Consider the following 18,178-nt stretch of genomic DNA (forward strand, 5'->3'; position numbering starts at 1 on the left):
GAACTTATATTTATATAAATAAATGAAATGATATGTAAGGTCCAAGCGTCAAGAAAAAAACACCTAATAATTATTCTACAATAAAGTTTCACACTTTTGTATTGATCATTTTACTACCCCTGATTTTTATTTGAAAAAATATCTTTTTTGTTTTTTGCAAATTAATTTAATTTTAGTGAAATTTCCTTTTGGTTAAGTCATTTTCCACTTCGTTTTTTTTGATCTTCATTTTTGTTTAAAAACAACAAAGATTTCTCTTTTTAAAGTTGATGGTCGATAACCTATCTATCCCACACCAACCACTGACTCACGCATGCGACTTTCTGCAAAATCAAAAGTCACACTTGCAGACTTAAAATTAGATATATATATTTTTATATATATGATATCATATCATAACAGTTATGAATAATAATAGTTTATTTATTATCATTCAGAAATATATATTAAATATATTAATAAAAGAGGATCAAGTCCCATCATCTTTAACTTTAAAAAACTATATAGAATCACATACCGATGCAAAGGACTTGAAATACTTTAAAGGTGGATCATATCATTCATTGGTGAACTATTCATTAGTATCCAAAGTATGGTTCAACTACATATCTAATTCACTATGTGAAAAGTTTTATTTTAAATATAATAATAATAATAGTAAAAATAATAATAGTGATAGAAATTTATTGTTTGATCTTTCTAAATCAAGTTCAATCTATAAGTTTAACAATGTTAATTATTTATATTTCGATACGAGCGATATGCCTAGCTGTGTGGAAGCCGAACAACATGCGATAGTCCATTGGATTTCAAGGTTTGTGAATCTGAAACGATTGGTTATTGGCACAGAGTTTTCAGGGTTGGTCAGAACGTTGGTGCGTCGTTTGCCAAACATCAAGATAGAGGTGCTTGTCTTTCAGTATCACGAATACTACATGAATGTGGTGGATCTTTCAGAGTTTGACCGGTCTACACTCGAGTTTGTTCATGTCCATGCCGGAGAATTCTCATCGTCCGTGGAGTACGAAGATATTGACAACTACTTTGAAGATTACATAAGAAAGTGGCGAACCAATTCCATCTATTGTGAATATGGAACCGATGGTGATGTAGAGGGTGTCATCCATATATCCTACAAGCAACTACTTACCAAGGTTAGATCTTTACAATCCATTGTTATACCGTCAGATCATATCGATACCAACCAACTTAAATATATACTAGAGCAGCAACAGCAACAACAAACAGTTGGTGGTGGTATTGAAGCATTCAAAGGGAATGTACCGTTTGGAATATACGATTATCAAAGAACAACAGAGTTGGAAGTAAATACGAATAAGTTTCAGAAATGTCAGTGTTTACCATTGTCCACACAAGAATCTGTTGTTGATGAAATATACAATAACAATCGGTTGGAACATTGGATTACATTCTGTGAATTACTGGCGAGTAATACAACGTTAAAACATCTCTACTTGACCAATCAGTGTAAGAGTATCTATAATAACGATAGGGAGGAGCATAGGTTGAAGGCGTCAACCATACAAGTTACTTCTGAATCATTGGGCGCAACACTATCGATGAACCAAACACTTCGAACACTCTCGATCTCCTGTGAAATATTGTCCGATTCATTCTACGAAACGATATCACATTCCAATCGAACCATTAGCGAATTAGAATTGATCGATTGCGATCTTTGGAATCTACAATCGATTGGACAGTCACTTAAATACAATAGATCACTTAAGCAACTGACGATATCAAATAGAAACAACCAAATAAAACAAGAGAAAGCAATAACTAAAGATCAAGCGATAGAATCATTCATACTAGGATTACAAAATAACAAAACCCTAAGTAACCTACAAATAGATCATTATCAAGATAAAATAATCAATGAATTAATAGTAACAATAATCAATAATAATAACTTAAATATAATTAACATTGATAAACAAATAAAATATTGTAAAATGCAATTAAAAAGTTAATATTAACATTTTAGTTTTGAGTTTGTTATTTAATTTTTATTAAAATCAGCTGATATCGTCTAGTTGGAAATAGAAGATAGATCCTTTGGACACTCCAACGATATTTCATTTAAATACTTGTCCTGAAGGTTTCTTTTTGTATTTCCAACTAGGCGATACCAGCTGATTATAAAGCTTAGACCAATTTTACTTTCCAAAGGAAAGAGATGAAAACAAAAAGTAGGCTAGAGTCTATAAAAGAACAATCTAGTAAAATTCTTGGGATATCAGTACAACTTGTTTCGAGACTGATGAGCGGAGGTGGTTATTTATTTATAAATATTTAAAGGAACAGATAACTACAGTTAGTCCTTTAAAAATATTTTAATTTTATTCGTTGTCAAATTATTCTTTAAAACTATAAATTTTTTTTTTTTTTTTATTCAATTTATATTTTTTCTCATTTAAAATTTGATGCAAGTCAAAGTGGAATTCAACATGATCTTCTTCATCCAGAATTTCATAATGGGGGTGTACTAGGGGTGTACTTAAATTGATACAACTCAAACATAAAATGAAAAAAAATGAAAAAAATTTTTTTTGGAGTTTAACAATTTTTTTTATTATTGAAATTTTTTTATTTAATTTTGTACATTTAAGTACTCTGCTCTGAGAGGACAACCATTAAGAATATTGGTAACAGTTTATTGCATCTCTAATTTCATTTTTTCACGTTATTTTATTTTTTTGTTTGAAGATGGAAGAACAAAACAATTTTTTTAAACTCTTAGCTGAGAAACTCCCCACATGGGGAAATGAAGAATTCGTTTCTGAAAAGTATTTAGTTGCAATATCAACTATAAATAAACTGTTACCAATATTCTTAATGGTTGTCCTCTCAGAGCAGAGTACTTAAATGTACAAAATTAAATAAAAAAATTTCAATAATAAAAAAAATTGTTAAACTCCAAAAAAAATTTTTTTCATTTTTTTTCATTTTATGTTTGAGTTGTATCAATTTAGTACTAATTGTGTAATTTCATTTTATCCCAAAATTTTGCAAAGCATTTGTGTGCATTTTGCAAAAATAAAACATATCACAATTTTTAAATCCTAAAATTAGATATTTTCTTTTCTTGTTAATTCTTTAATTTTTGAATGTATAATTAAATATTATTTTTCAATCGTTTATTTTAAAACTTTTAGAAATTGCCATGAAGACTCCCTCCTTCAATCCTGTTAAACGGTCAATTCCACATCAACTCGTTCGAACCAATATTCCTATGATCGATGTTTTCAATTGTCTTGTTAAATCGCAAAAAATCGATTGCAGGAAGGAAGGAAAAAAAAGGTTGTGGTGGTGGAAATGGAATCAATATCGATGCCAATGTCAATATCAACTTGGGTGCAACCATTGGTGGTGTTCTTGGTGTTGTTGGTGGATTATTGGGTGGTGTCTTGGGTGGTGGTGGATGTCACACTTGTCCATAAATATGATTTCGAATATTATCCCAAATTTGTTGTATTGATTAAAACTATCTTATAAATAAAATGATTATTATTCTATAATATAATCATTCAATCCAATTAAAATTCCAAGATTTTTTTTCCTTCCTCTGAGGTGTTACACGTATGAAATTGCTTAATTCTTGTGTATCCTCCTATTAAAAGTGCTATATTAGCACCATCTTTTCTAAATAATAACATAATTTGTAAATAATGTTAGACCCGACATACCATTGCATTGATACATTCTATTTTAATATAACTTTGTTTATTTTTATCTTAAAATCTACAGATATTAATAACTTAGCTTCAAAAAAAAACAATATTAATTTTTTTAAAAATTTTCACAAATTTGTTCAGAAATGAGAAGGCAAATTTCCAACGATCGTGACTGGGTGTTTATTAAAAGTAAAAATAAATCTTGAACAAGTTTAAAGACTAATAGTATGTATACTTTTAAATAAAGCTATGTAATTTTACTTTTTTATTCTTTTTGTATGTTTGAGATAGACTCAAAATTTCTTAGACTTTAACCAACTACCACACATAAAGAAAGGAACTGAGATAATGAATGCTCCAGGAATGAATAAAATCTTATTGTTACCTCCTTTTAATTCAAATAGGTAGCAGGTCCATCCTAAAATAATAAAGAATATTATAATTACAAGGATGAACAAAATTTCGTAATAAAAGAGTTTTGGTTTCTTCTTGGTCAATAACGCTCTAATTTTTTTGTCTTCGTTCATCAACATTGCTTCAAGAGTGCAGCCTTCGGTTCGGTTTTCAAGAAGCCATTCTACGACCTGGAAATGTCTATTCTTTGATGATTCATCAAGTGCTTTCGTTGTAAATCCTTCAGTTCTGTTATGATGAAGAAACTCGACCAGATTAAGATGTCCTTTGGCAGCAGCACCATCAAATGCTTCATGTGAACAACCTTCACTACGATTAATATGAAGAAACTCGACAAGATCAAGGTGTCCATTTGATGCAGCTCCATTCATCGCAATTATTGAACATCCTTCAAATCTATGATTATGTAAAAATTCAACAATTTTAAGGTGTCCATTGGTAGAGGCATCATCCATCGCAACGCTCGAGCAACCTTCTGTTCTATTATAGTGGAGCCATTCAACCAGATCGTTGTGTCCATTTTTAGCAGCACCATTCATTGCTAATACTGTAGCTCCTTCATCTCGAAAGTGATTGAGCCATTCAACAGTTTCTAGGTGTCCGTTTGATGCAGCTAAATCCATTGCCTTGGTTGTTCCATTATAATTCATTTGATGTAATTGTTTCAAAAGATCGAAATGACCACATTCAGCAGCTGTGTCTATTAAGAAAATGTTGTCTTCTGGATATTCATCTCGATCTTTATTCTCTTTTCTGAGGTATTTGATCAAATCGATGTGATTTCCACGAACTGCTTGATCAAACATAAAATTGCCAGCTCTATCTTGTGGTCTATGTTCAGCCAACCATTCTATCAAATCTATTCTCCCAACTCTTGCAGCAGAGTCGAATGCCTTTGTTACAACCTGTCGACTACTGATTTTATTCAAAAGAAAGGCCATTACATCGATATTATGTGAGAATGGCGATATTATGAATGCAGGTCGGTAATCAACTCGAAATCCGCGCGTATCGAGTTCTCTTGATTTTGCTACGAGTATAATGTCAAAGTATCTTAGAATGTCTAATCTATTATATTTGGATGCATAGTATAAAAGATCTTGGGTTTAATCTTTTGTTTTGTTTTTGCACCCAAAATTATCTCTGGATTGATACCGATTTCTTCGATTAGATACCTTAGAATCGCGAAGGAGTTTGGATGTGATGATTTGATTGTATTAACCAGGGTTCGATACGTTTTATCTTTAAAGTTAAAAAAGAAATACCAACTGGTACCAGGATATCTATATCGATACTGTTTCAACAGATCAAGATAACCATTGCCTGCCATTACCTGTGGTCTTTCAATCATTTCACTCCATCGATATACTCTGCAACTAGATGATTTACACTGACATCTTAATAAACTGCGTATTATTTTATTTAATACACTATTATTGAATAATGATAAAAATAATGATTTATCCATTTTATTTGAAAAAAAATTGCAAGATCACTTTTTTATTTGACACCTATCGATTCACTTTTGTTTGATTTGCCAAAAAAAAATAAATTTAATAAAAAAAAAAAGTAAAATTTTATTAAATTTATTTTTTAATCATTATTAAATTATCATAATTGATGATGAGGAACTGTGTGGGTGTGTGATTCAAAGATTTTTTCTTGCTTGTAACCATAAATCGAATAAAATAAAAAAAACCACTCAGATCTGAATTAACCCCTCTTGGGAGCCAGTTTTGTTTTGTGTTGTACTATTGATAAAACCACTTTGATTTATTTGCGATGGTAGGATGTTCTTGAATGATATCATTGATTTGTTTAATAAATTTAAAGTTTGCTGTTTTGTCAGTTGGATCACGGATATTTAGGTACAATCTACGTAGTGATCTGTTATTCTTGAGAGTTTCGTAAATTTGTAAATAGTCCTTAAAATAAAAATAATAATAATAAATTTTGACACAAAAGATTACTTGTGTTTTAAATAAAGCATTTTAAAAAAATTATTGCTTTATGTAACTTTATTAAGAATATCTTTGTTATAGTTTGCCATCTCCTCTTCAATTGATAATGATTGAGAAAGTTCTTCGTAATAGTGCTGTTTATTCTTGTCTGGATTGAAATGAGTCGTAAAGCTAACCATTGAAGTATAGCCGTGACGAAGGAGCGATCTCATGTCAACCTTCATGTATTTAACTTCAGTTTTTTTAATTTTATCATACATCCTATTCGTAGCTGTGAGTATTGATTTGAATGTTGGGTCTTCTAATAGTGTTGGGTGCTCGGTGGCAATCGATTGAATCTCGACCAAGTCACGAATCACTTCATCTTTTTTCGCCAATCCAATATTCAACAAAGAGCGATTGTATAAAGACACGACTTCACCTGGGTTTATTGAAATGATTTCATTCAAATCTTTGATCATTATCTTTAGTTTCGCTTCGAACAAACCGTGTCTTGTGAAATAGTTGGATGTCGACTTTGATGTTGGTGCTGCCAATCCTTGTTTATAGATAGAGTTGAAATATTCTGTCGCTTTTTCACCATCACCAACATACAATTGTATATATCCAAGTCTATTGATTGCATTTATAAGTTTGGTTGCTTTATCTTGAGTGTTCATACTATCGTTGTTGTTCAATCTTTCGATATAGGTATTGAGTACTTCTTGTGCTGCTAAATACTCGTTGTTGTCAACCAGTGTTTGAGCATGGAACATACATACTGCATCGTTGTTTGGATGTGATCTATAAATTAAAGTTGATAGATCCAATGCCTCTTTGAAAGCGTAGGTTCGAACGAGGAATGATGCTCTAATGATTTGAACCATGATTCTCTCTTCAATGTCATGATACTTGTCGATTTGCACTGCTTGATTCACCAAAGTATCTACTCTTTTTAAAATAATTTTATCATATTCATTGAACAAAATAAATGCTCTCATTGCATAGTAAATCGATGTACCAACCGATTGGATATTCTTATCGCAACTTTGAATGGCATCTTGCAATGTTTCGATATCCAGTATCTTATCCTCACAGAAATGACTGACAAACTCCTCTTTGGTCTTTGGTAAACTGTCGAATTCCCATGCTATAGCGTTGAATGGTGAATGTCCCATGTGAAAGTGATACTGGTTGAACTCTCGTGTCTCCATTTTGTAAATGAGGCAATTGTAATGAGATAAAAGGATATTTGTAAATTTAATATCGTTGGCCATTAAATGTAGACCAGCCAACACTTCAATGCATTTAAATAACTTGGCAAGTCTGTCCACCTGAAGATTATTCTTGTTGTTCTCCAAGAATTGATTGATGATCGATTGTATTGCAATGGAATTACTTTTAATTTCATTTAAAGTGTTGAGTTGTTCCGATGATTGTATTTCTGATTTCAATGCTTTTCTGATTAACGATCTGTCTTTGTCTGCTAAACTACCAAAGAAATCACTCATCTCAGTGGTGTTGATATCCAACTTGGCAACATAATAATTAATTGTGTTACTTAAAAAGGTAAGACAATGCTCTCCATAGGTATTCTGATGTTTACACTTCTCGATTATCTTCAATGTCCTCTCAAGAATTTGAGCAACTTCTTTTGAAGACAATGATATATCGATATTCATCGTTTCCAGTGCTTTGGTCTGTACGATTCCAATATTCAATAGATAGACATCCTCTAGACTTTCATCTATATTCATTCCTACAATATAATTAATTAAAAATTAAAAAATAAAACAATTAATATTGTTATGATATGTTATTTCCAATTAATAATAAACAAACAAACATACATTCCAACATTTCAATGATAATTCAGCATATTTATAGGCTTCTTCATATCTGTCTAGTTGTGATAGAGTAGAACATAACTTATACGAATTAAGAGAATCTGGTTGAAGCTCAACAAGTATCTTTAGAGTATCGATTTGTTCTTTTGGTTTGTCTTGAAGAAGCGCTGCTTTCACTGTCAGTGCAGAGAAAAAAACATTGCGTAAGTTTTTGTATTCTGATGCTGGACAACTTGATAAACCAATATTGATCCGCTCCAAAGCATCGTCCTTCATTCCTAAATTAAATTCGGTGATTCCAAGATAGATCGATTCAATCGGTGTAAATTCGTCAGGGAATCGATTCTGCAATAACATGAGGATCTTACGACACGACTGGTGGTCTTCTGCATTATTACATGCGAGGAAAGCAGATCGAAGGAATGGTGCATCGATATCATCGGGATGTTGGGCAACGATAGCCAACGCAAGATGAGAAGCAGCTTTAACATTATCCTGTTCAACAAGCACATGAAGTTTCGTTAAATCGATATTGAAAGTCAATGATTTATGACATGAACTTTCAAATCTAGATTTGGCAGCATGTGCTTTATTACATTCCTCCAATGCCTTTTCGGAATCACCATAATGATCCAACAGAATTCTAGCTTTAGCAAGGTGAATAGTGATTATATACTCAGAGTCAACACGCAACATTCGATCACACAGTGCTAAAGCATCATCATATTGACCCATAAGCACAAATTGATCGATTTGACCCATCATCTTTATCATCTCTTGACTATTATTATCACTACTGTTGTTATTGTAGTTATTAATACTATCTACTGTTTCAAAACCAAAACCAAAACCAATACCACTACCAAAATATCTAATACTAAAACCACCAAAAACATTAAAATTGCATTGTATTCTTGTATTGTTATTATTATTGTTATTATTATGACTAACTATTGAAAATGAAGAAGAAGATCTCTGACTATTGTTAGTACTTCTAGATTTACTATTAGTATTACTAATTGATTTATAAATATTATTATTATAACATTGTAATGTACTAAATCTCAAGGATGTGTTAGATCTTTGAAGAATAGAGGTAATACATCTATTCATTTTTAAATTTATTTGTTGGTTACAATAAATATAAACACACGACTTTTATTGTGTTAACCCAACAACCCAATTATAAAGTGGTAACCGAGTTGTTTTTTTTGTAAATTTAGTATCTTAAGATATTTTAAATAGTAAACCATGGTTTAAACAACCAAAGAAATATATCGATATTAGAAATTTTTTGGAAAATGGAAAAAAAAAATAGAAAAATAATATTATTAAAATTAATCATATTATTTTTATTAAATGATCTCATCCTTAGTCATGATTTAGCTTGTCTTTAATAAATATAACATATGAAGGTGTGTGGACTTTGATTTTGTATATCTATTCATTTTTATTGAGAATATCTTTGATAGAGGGGTATTCTAAGCTATAATTTGCCATCTTCTCTTCAATTGATAATGAAAATGTAAGATCGTCGTGTTGTTGTTGGTAATAGTGCTGTCTATTTTTACCTTCCATGAAATGAGTTGCAATGTTAACCATCAATGAATAATACTGAAGAAGGAGAGTTCTCATTTCAATCTGCGTGTGTTTAATATCTGTTTTTTTAATATCTTCAGACATCTTATTTGTAGATGTGAGTATTGATTTGAATGTTGGATCTTCTAATAGTATTGGATGCTCCGTGGCAATCGATTGAATCTTGAGCATGTCACGAATCACTTCATCTTTTTTCGCCAATCCAATATTCAACAAAGAGCGAGTAAATAACGATAGGACTTCAATTGGATTCTTCTCAAGGACTTCATTCAAATCTTTGATCATTATCTTTAGTTTTGCTTCGAACAAACCGTGTCTTGTGAAATAGTTGGATGTCGACTTTGATGTTGGTGCTGCCAATCCTTGTTTATAGATAGAGTTGAAATATTCAGTTGCTTTTTCACCATCACCAACATACAATTGTATATATCCAAGTCTATTGATTGCATTCACTAACTTGATTGTTTTATCTTGAGTGTTCATACTATCGTTGTTGTTCAATCTCTCAATATAGGTATTGAGTACTTCTTGTGCTGCTTTAAACTCGTTGTTGACAACCAATGTTTGAGCATGGGACATACATACTGCATCATTGTTTGGATACAATCCATAAATTTGTTTTGATAGATCCAATGCCTCTTTGAAAGAGTAGGTTCTAATTAAGAAATATGCTGTAATGATTCGAACCATGATTCTCTCTTCAATGTCATGATACTTGTCGATTTGCACTGCTTGATTCACCAAAGAAAGTGCTGTATGTAAAACAATCTTGTCTGATTCATGGAACAAAAAGAATGCTCTCATTGCATAGTAAATCGATGTACCAACCGATTCGATATTCTTGTTACAAATTGCAATGGCATCTTTCAATGTTTCGATATCCGGTATCTTATCCTCATAGAAATGATTGACAAACTCCTCTTTGGTCTTTGGTAAACTGTCGAATTCCCATGCTATAGCGTTGAATGGTGCATGTGACTTATGATATTGATACTGGTTGATCTCTCGAATCTCCATCTTATAAATGACGCAATTATAATGATAGACCAAGATATTTGTAAATTTAATATCGTTGGCCGTTAAATATAGACCAGCCAACACTTCAATGCATTTAAATAACTTGGCAAGTCTGTCCACCTGAAGATTATTCTTGTTGTTCTCCAAGAATTGATTGATGATCGATTGTAATGCAATGGAATTACTTTTAATTTCATTTAAAGTGTTGAGTTGTTCCGATGATTGTATTTCTGATTTAAATGTTTTCGTGATCAACGATCTATCTTTTGCTGCCAAACCACTAAAGAAATCACTCATTTCTACGGAATTGAGATCAAACTTGTTGATATAATAATTAATTGTATTACTTAAAAAGTTAACACAACGTTCTCCATAGATTTGTTGCTGGTTATACTTCTCGATTATCTTCAATGACCTCTCAAGAATTTGAGCAACTTCTTTCGAAGACAATGATATATCGATATTCATCGTTTGAAGTGCTTTCGTCTGTACAGTGCCAATATGCAATAGAAATCCTTCCTTTGTACTTTGATCTATATACTTGGATGATTCATCCTGTAATTATACAATAACCAATTAGTTAGTATAAAAATAATATTGAAATAACTAATTACAAACAACATACATCCCAACATTTCAATGATAATTCAGCATATTTATAGGCTTCTTCAAATCTGTCTTGTTGCGATAAATTTGAACATAACTTGTAGGCATTAATAAAGTCTGGTTGAAGTTCAATAAGTATCTTTAGAGTATCGATTTGTTCTTGTAGTTTGTCTTGAAGAATGACTACTTTCACTACCAGTGCATCGATAAAAAATTGCTTTTGAGGAGAGTTTTTGTATTCTGATGCTGGACAACTTGATAAACCAATGTTGACGCTCTTCAATGAATCGTCGTACATTCCTAAATTAAACTCGGTGACTCCAAGTAAGATCGATTCAATCGGTGTAAATTCATTTGGGAATCTATTCTTCATTAACATGAGGATCTTATGACACGACTGATAGTCTTGTGCGCCATTACATGCGAGGGAAGCAGATCGGAGGAATGGTGCATCGATTTTATCGGGATGCTGGTCAATAATAGCCAAAGAAAGTAGAGAGGCAGCTTTAATATTACCTTGTGGTACGAGCACATGTAGTTTCATCAAATCGATATTGAAAGTCAATGATTTATGACATGAACTTTCAAATCTAGATTTGGCAGCATGTGCTTTATTACATTCCTCCAATGCCTTTTCGAAATCACCGTAGTGATTCAATAGGATTTTAGCTTTAGCAAGGTGAATAGTGATTATATACTCAGAGTCAATACGCAATATACGATCACACAGTGCTAAAGCATCATCATATTGACCCATAAGCACAAATTGATCGACTTGTCCCATCATCTTTATCACCTCTTGACTCTTATTATCACCACTGTTGTTGTTGTTGTTATTTCTATTGAGTGTTGAAAAACCAATACCACCAACACCACTACCAAAATATCTAGCACAACTACCAACATTAAGATTACATTGTATTCTTGTATTGTTGTTGTTATTGTTATTATTATGACTAACTATTGAAAAGGAAGAAGAGGAAGAAGATCTCTGACTATTGTTAGATCTACTACTAATTGATTTATAAATATTATTATTATGACATTGTAATGTACTAAATCTCAAAGATGTATTAGATCTTTGAAGAATAGAAGTAATACATCTATTCATTTTAAATTTATTTAATTGATAGTATTTTTTAAATATATGTTAAAATAAATAATCTTGTCACCAAACTGCAACTATGTTAGATTTTTTAGATATTTTTCAAAAAAAATCAGAAACTATTTTGAATATTAAAAAAAAGATATTGTAGAAATATGTTAAGTTGAAATTCAAGAAATATTCTAATGTTGTGATTTAACATATTCTTTGTTTTTTATTTTTTTTATTTTTTAACTTTATTTATTAAAAAAAAAACAAGGATAAGCATTATTTTCTTTGTTTATCCTCCAAAACATGAATAACCACAACCATTAAAACAACATCTTTGAGTAGGTTTACAGTCAGAGTCAGTAGCACAGTTTGAATAACGTTCAATGCAATCACCAATAGCCATTCCAATAGCGGGACAACGGCTAGCAACTTCAGAGTAAACACTTGATATTCCTACTATCATGATGATTAAGGTTAAAAACAATAAGGTTTTCATATTTATAATAATTAGTGAATGAATGAATGAATAATGAATTGAAAAACATTAAAATAACAATAAATAGACACTATGAAAAAAAAAAGAGTTACTGAAATGTGTGGTTGTTTATAAAATAGTGTGAAACAGAAAGTCAAATTTTATCCATCTCTTAAATTATCTAAAAAATAAAGATTTAATTAACCCTTTTCTATCTTGCTGTTTCACTCTATTCTAATTATTTATATTTATAAATATTTTTTATTTATGTGTAGAATTTAAACCATTAGTTCTTCAACAAGGTGTGTTTGTTCAAGTTTAGATGCAAGTTGTTTGTATTTTTCAGAGATTGTTTTGTCATTTAAGTAGTTTAGAGAGATGGTTGACATCAACTTGTAGTTCTCTAGTCAAGAGAAACGGAATTTCGGCACACGATTGTTTCGATAGGATCTATCTACTTGGTTTGGAAGATGAATCATCGAAATCAGTATCAAACTTTTTCACTCGAAGAGGACTGTTTGAATCAAAGATGCTGATGATTCTCAACGATTTGAATCGAGCTATCGAATCGCATCCCAATGTCATTTGGCTTCGTTTCAATAAAGCAGCGATATATTCAATTTTGGCCAAGTCCGATTTACTAAACGAAGAGATTGCTAACATTAATAAGCTTTTCGATTCAAATCCAGCACTTCTCGATGATCAATTGATTCATTGTATTTATATGTGTTGATATTGATTCTCGCTTCTACCAGCTTAGTCAAAATTCTCTCTAATTCATTATCATATCTATCAAGATCCATTCCTTTCTTTAGATAACCAAAACTTGTACCATTTGCAACATTTACTTCTTTATGACGCTTGAAATATGCCATCATTGCATAGTGTATGGTCTTGCTTGATGATTTATCTAACAACTTTTGAACTTGGTCAATTGCAGTGTCCAAACTATTCATATTGAAATAAGGATATTCAATGAATACATTCATGAGTTGCTCGGTTGTCGTTGGAAACTTGTGTAAATCCCATTTAATTTGATTGAAAGGTGATAACTGTTTATTCATCATCGGGAAATGTATACTCTTGACAAGATACGCCTCTGTAACGACATTGTTATAAAATGATTGAAGTAGCTGAGCACTCTCGACTGTACTCGAAATTGATAGATTGGAAATACCTTCAAACAATTGGAATATTTTCAACAAATGGTGAATATATTCTGATGATTGTTTATGATCTTTGATATATCTGCTGAGTATCAATTGATTTGATTTCGAAAGATGATTGACTTTAGTTACTGACTGATTGGTAATAACATCTTCATTGCTAACCATTGCTCCAATAGTTGATTTATCTTGAGATGACAAACTATCTAGTAATTGATCTGCCTCTTTCCTACTTTTACTTGGATCATTTTTCAACGATTTCCATTAGAATGTCAAAAGTTTGAAATATATTTTGGTCATATTTGTATCGATTTCGGACAAACCCAAAAAAGGATGGGAAATCTCTTTGGCTTTCTTTAGCAATTGATCTGCATCTTCCAAAGTTGAATCCATGGTTTCCAGCAAGGTCTCTGCCCTTATCAAAATAATATTTAATAGTTGACTAGCCTGAAGATCTTTTGGTATATTTTTACTTGACTCATCCTAGAAAATAAATAGATAAATGAATAAATATTAGTAACGACAAAATAAATTATTCATTCTTTTTTTTTAGACTTACATTCCATAGAGATAATGAAATTTTTGCATATTCATAAGATTTCGTTAAATAGTCAACAGGTTTTCTTTCTTCATGTCGGTAGTATTGATTGAGTTCAAAGTAACTAGCAGCAATAGTATAGGCCATCTCTGCATTCGGTTCCATTTCGTAGATGGAACACAATATCTTTACTTTTTCAAAAGGATTAGATTCGCCGACAATCGATGCTTTAACTCTCATGCCAACAAAGATATAAGCTGCTGATTCTCTGTCCACAGTGTTACCCATCGCCAATAAACCAGTGTTGATTCTCTCCAATGCTTTATCTTTCTTGCCCATTTCGAAATATGTGAGACCAAGACAAATAGAATCAACCGGTGTAAATTGCTCTGGGAATCGATCTGCCAACATTGTCATCAATTGATTCTTGTAAATAGTCTCCGAACTACCACCCGATGATTTAAAAGCCTTTCGAAGAAACTCCACATCCATTCTCTCAGGATAAAGTTCAAATATAACTTTACACTGGTTGGCAATACGTTGAATGTCACCAAGATATTCATATATCTCCAACTGAGCTACATGTATATCGTAGAGTTGATCGGTATCTGAACTATATTCATATGCTTGACTGACCATAGCTTGTGATTTCTCTACCAAACCATGTACTTCTAAATAGATCTTTGATTTCATCAGCATAGCAAAAACATTATAGCTATTCTTTTTGCTTAGAATTTGATCACATATCTCCATCACCTTATCCAATTCTTTGTTCTCAAATGACTTTTCCAAGGATATCGTCAACTCCTCTGCTTCTATTTCATTGCTATTGTCAATATTGAAATTTGAATCACTACTGAAATATCTTTGACCAAATTGATAACTATCGGTTTTCGACGGATCTCTGCAAGAAATTCGATTTAGAATTTGTCTATTTCGTTGCGATGAGAAGGGTGTATAAAAACATTGTTTAGATTTGATACAAAACAAAATATTACTCTGATTGATATATAAAGTTGCTGATTTTTTTGATAAAGAATTTATAAATCTATACATTTTTAAAAAGAATGATTGGAAAAATATTACTTTCGAATAAGATTGTGATCTCAAATGATCAGGTAATTATTAATTTTGTTTAAATTTTTTTGATTATTTTTTTTCATTTATCTGTTTTTTACAAAATTCAGACTGAAGATAAGGAAAAAAAAAAAAAAGGTGGAAATAAAATAGATTGGTCAAAATAAAGAGGTTTTTAAAGAAAAATAGAAGCCCTCCTAAAATATACCAACAAATAAAAAGGTAAACATATATAAATATGTTATAGACTTCTGATTTATGTACGTTTCTGATTATATATCACTTTTTGGTTCCAATTTAATAATAAAATATTGTTTATCTTAATGTAATATACTAATACATACATTCTTTATTTGATATAAAAAAATTGTAATAAGTAAAGTGGTTTTTTAATTTTTAACAAATACTAAATAGTTAGCTAAAATAAAACCATTGGTTATCACCATATCTTGACAATAATTAAAAAGGTTCACGTTTCTCACCTGCTCTTCTCCTATAGAATTCTCTGAATGATGATGATGGTCTTTTTTTGTATACAACAACAATCTTTCTTTAACAAATCTAATACCTATAAATAAATAAATTAATCAGTCAGTTAATTAAAGCTGTTTAAAAGTGAAAAAATAAAATAAATCTATACCTCTATAAATATTACATCCACTATCCTTTTTAGCCAATCTATGATTACATGTGCTTGTTTATAAGTTTGTTTTACTTTTTAGTTGAGCAATAGAACTAATTCTGTTATTGAACTCTCACCGGTCGTACTATTCCAACTCTAATCAATAAAAGAATTTGAATCATCTCACCTTTATGTCTTTTTTATTATCATCATTGAATCATTGTGATCAATCACAATTGGTGAGAATGGAGAGTGATTGTATTGAGATGAGAGATAGAATTGGAGGGATGGTTTGGATGAGGAATATATACATTGTCTTTATTGGATTGTTATTGGAGACTACTGGATCAAGTGCTCTGCGAGAGTTGGATGCTTCATCAGGGGAGATTTTCGTTGGCGATTTGTTGGATGGAATGCAGGTCTACAGCGTAGAATGGAGGAATAATGACACCTGGTGGCAAAGGTGGTGCTCCATTGAACAGTTCAACAGTTGGTATCTGGAGTTGGTAAAGTGGAAGACCAAGTGCATTACAAGGATTTTGAAGGTTGAGGGGATTGGCTGGATTGGCTACATGTGGAGGAGGCCCAACTGGAGGCATGACACCTTCATAGCCTTGAGGAGAAGCATATCCAGGTGGAGATATGGGAGGCAAGTGTCTTTGGATTGTATTGGTGACATCCAAATGTGTCGTTCCACAAGAGATGATCCTGACAGGATTAGCTGCTGCACCATTCTGATAGTACAAAACAAGCATCGCAAAGTCTCCATTGTTTCTGGGATAGATCTTGACACCAATAACGATCCTGATTATGCTTGGTATTGTAGCCACCGCAGGGACACCAGGAGCAGGAAGCACAGCAGCAACACGATCCATGAAATAGTCGAGGCACTTTTGATGTAAAACTGGAAGTGATTGAGACTTGGCTGCTTCGATGACCAATGTTGGGTAAGGATTTCCAAGTCCATCTGCCGATTGATTGTTGGGGACTTTGGGTCGAAGAGGTCGCAAAGATTGGTCTGGCTCAGCATTTGCATGTCCTGGTTGGAGGATCAAAGTCGCATTTCCTCCGGTGTGCAACAAAAGTTGGTTTGGGAATGTTTGATACCGAATGATATCCGTGATCGCATTGACAGTGTATGAATGCGCCATTGAGGGTACTTCATAGATCCATGCCCTTCCATCCCTAAACCATATCCTCGACTTGAACTCAGATCTCACTCCATCCTTTTGTCTTCTTGCTATAAAAGTATTATGATTGATGGGTCCAAGTTCAACTCCTCCATCGGGAACATATCCTACCTGGATATAGATGGGGATGTTAGTGATATATTTCCCCTGCAATACAAATGAAGTCATACTTGTCTCAAATAATCTATTTTGTTGGACCAACCTCTGATCCTGTTGACTGCTTCAAGCACTTCCTTTTGTGTGTGATCTTCTGCTCCGTCAACATCTGTCAGTTGGGCTGTCATGGTAGGATTTGTTGTAGGTGTTGGCTCTGTTGACAAAGGTTCATTCGAGGTGTCCAGAATGGGATCAGATTCTGACTCTGGTGAGTAGGGTAGAGAATGATTTGTTGGTGAGGAGAGCGCAAGAGAATCGATATATGGTTCAGTGTGTGCATGTTCTTGATCAGAGGAAGAGTACAGTTGCTGAGTCATCGGTATTGCTTGATGATCACCACTTTGTTTCTTTTGAAAAGTGCCATCACTGCCTTGATTTGATCTCTTCAAATGAGTAGAAGTATCATCGCCTCCAAATACGCCTGTATTTGCCATGACAAGAGTGTAGGAGACTCGTTATTTGGTTCAGTGTGTACCAGATCTTGATTTGAAGATATTTGTGTGTATTCCTTCTATCTGTACAACTAGAAAACCTTAATAAAAATTATAATATCTTTTTTAATAATATTATTGACTTTTCTATTATTTATTTATTTGTTTTATATTTCTAACTATGAAGAGAGAATGATGATTAGTGAGGAATATAAATTATCACCTATCTTATAAAAAAAATAAACAAATGATTGACAGTTCACATTATTATTATATTTTTATTATTATATTATTATTATTTATTTA

At 31.9% G+C, this 18,178-nt stretch overlaps 8 protein-coding genes across 8 annotated transcripts; 2 read left to right on the forward strand and 6 right to left on the reverse strand.

Moving 5' to 3' along the window:
• Window positions 1–404: 404 nt before the first annotated feature.
• Window positions 405–2,889, forward strand: PPL_00638 (uncharacterized protein; the record flags this gene model as incomplete). Its single annotated transcript, XM_020571662.1, has 4 exons — window positions 405–1,325; window positions 1,356–1,860; window positions 2,634–2,669; window positions 2,765–2,889. 4 exons carry the CDS (start codon window positions 405–407, stop codon window positions 2,887–2,889), a joined length of 1,587 nt encoding a protein of 528 aa, XP_020438936.1.
• Window positions 2,890–4,089: 1,200 nt separating this feature from the next.
• PPL_00639 (uncharacterized protein) lies at window positions 4,090–5,509 on the reverse strand (the record flags this gene model as incomplete). The annotated part of the gene is made up of 3 exons (XM_020571663.1): window positions 4,090–4,116; window positions 4,145–5,180; window positions 5,502–5,509. The coding sequence occupies 3 exons, from the start codon at window positions 5,507–5,509 to the stop codon at window positions 4,090–4,092; spliced, it is 1,071 nt and encodes a 356-aa protein (XP_020438937.1).
• A 611-nt stretch (window positions 5,510–6,120) lies between these two features.
• PPL_00640 (uncharacterized protein) lies at window positions 6,121–7,734 on the reverse strand (the record flags this gene model as incomplete). The annotated part of the gene is made up of 2 exons (XM_020571664.1): window positions 6,121–6,785; window positions 6,831–7,734. 2 exons carry the CDS (start codon window positions 7,732–7,734, stop codon window positions 6,121–6,123), a joined length of 1,569 nt encoding a protein of 522 aa, XP_020438938.1.
• A 71-nt stretch (window positions 7,735–7,805) lies between these two features.
• PPL_00641 (tetratricopeptide repeat protein) lies at window positions 7,806–9,012 on the reverse strand (the record flags this gene model as incomplete). The annotated part of the gene is made up of 2 exons (XM_020571665.1): window positions 7,806–7,811; window positions 7,903–9,012. 2 exons carry the CDS (start codon window positions 9,010–9,012, stop codon window positions 7,806–7,808), a joined length of 1,116 nt encoding a protein of 371 aa, XP_020438939.1.
• Window positions 9,013–9,339: 327 nt separating this feature from the next.
• PPL_00642 (tetratricopeptide repeat protein) lies at window positions 9,340–12,232 on the reverse strand (the record flags this gene model as incomplete). The annotated part of the gene is made up of 2 exons (XM_020571666.1): window positions 9,340–11,070; window positions 11,141–12,232. The coding sequence occupies 2 exons, from the start codon at window positions 12,230–12,232 to the stop codon at window positions 9,340–9,342; spliced, it is 2,823 nt and encodes a 940-aa protein (XP_020438940.1).
• A 274-nt stretch (window positions 12,233–12,506) lies between these two features.
• Window positions 12,507–12,713, reverse strand: PPL_00643 (uncharacterized protein; the record flags this gene model as incomplete). The annotated part of the gene is made up of 1 exon (XM_020571667.1): window positions 12,507–12,713. One exon carries the CDS (start codon window positions 12,711–12,713, stop codon window positions 12,507–12,509), a length of 207 nt encoding a protein of 68 aa, XP_020438941.1.
• Window positions 12,714–13,014: 301 nt separating this feature from the next.
• PPL_00644 (uncharacterized protein) lies at window positions 13,015–13,425 on the forward strand (the record flags this gene model as incomplete). The annotated part of the gene is made up of 1 exon (XM_020571668.1): window positions 13,015–13,425. The coding sequence occupies one exon, from the start codon at window positions 13,015–13,017 to the stop codon at window positions 13,423–13,425; it is 411 nt and encodes a 136-aa protein (XP_020438942.1).
• Window positions 13,426–13,475: 50 nt separating this feature from the next.
• On the reverse strand, window positions 13,476–17,875 carry PPL_00645 (uncharacterized protein; the record flags this gene model as incomplete). Its single annotated transcript, XM_020571669.1, has 8 exons — window positions 13,476–13,481; window positions 13,541–14,064; window positions 14,182–14,341; window positions 14,418–15,300; window positions 16,017–16,041; window positions 16,233–16,251; window positions 16,521–17,335; window positions 17,488–17,875. 8 exons carry the CDS (start codon window positions 17,873–17,875, stop codon window positions 13,476–13,478), a joined length of 2,820 nt encoding a protein of 939 aa, XP_020438943.1.
• Window positions 17,876–18,178: the final 303 nt, after the last annotated feature.

This window comes from Heterostelium album, assembly GCF_000004825.1.
Source record: "Heterostelium album PN500 unplaced genomic scaffold PPL_scaffold1, whole genome shotgun sequence".
NCBI lineage: Eukaryota > Evosea > Eumycetozoa > Acytosteliales > Acytosteliaceae > Heterostelium > Heterostelium album.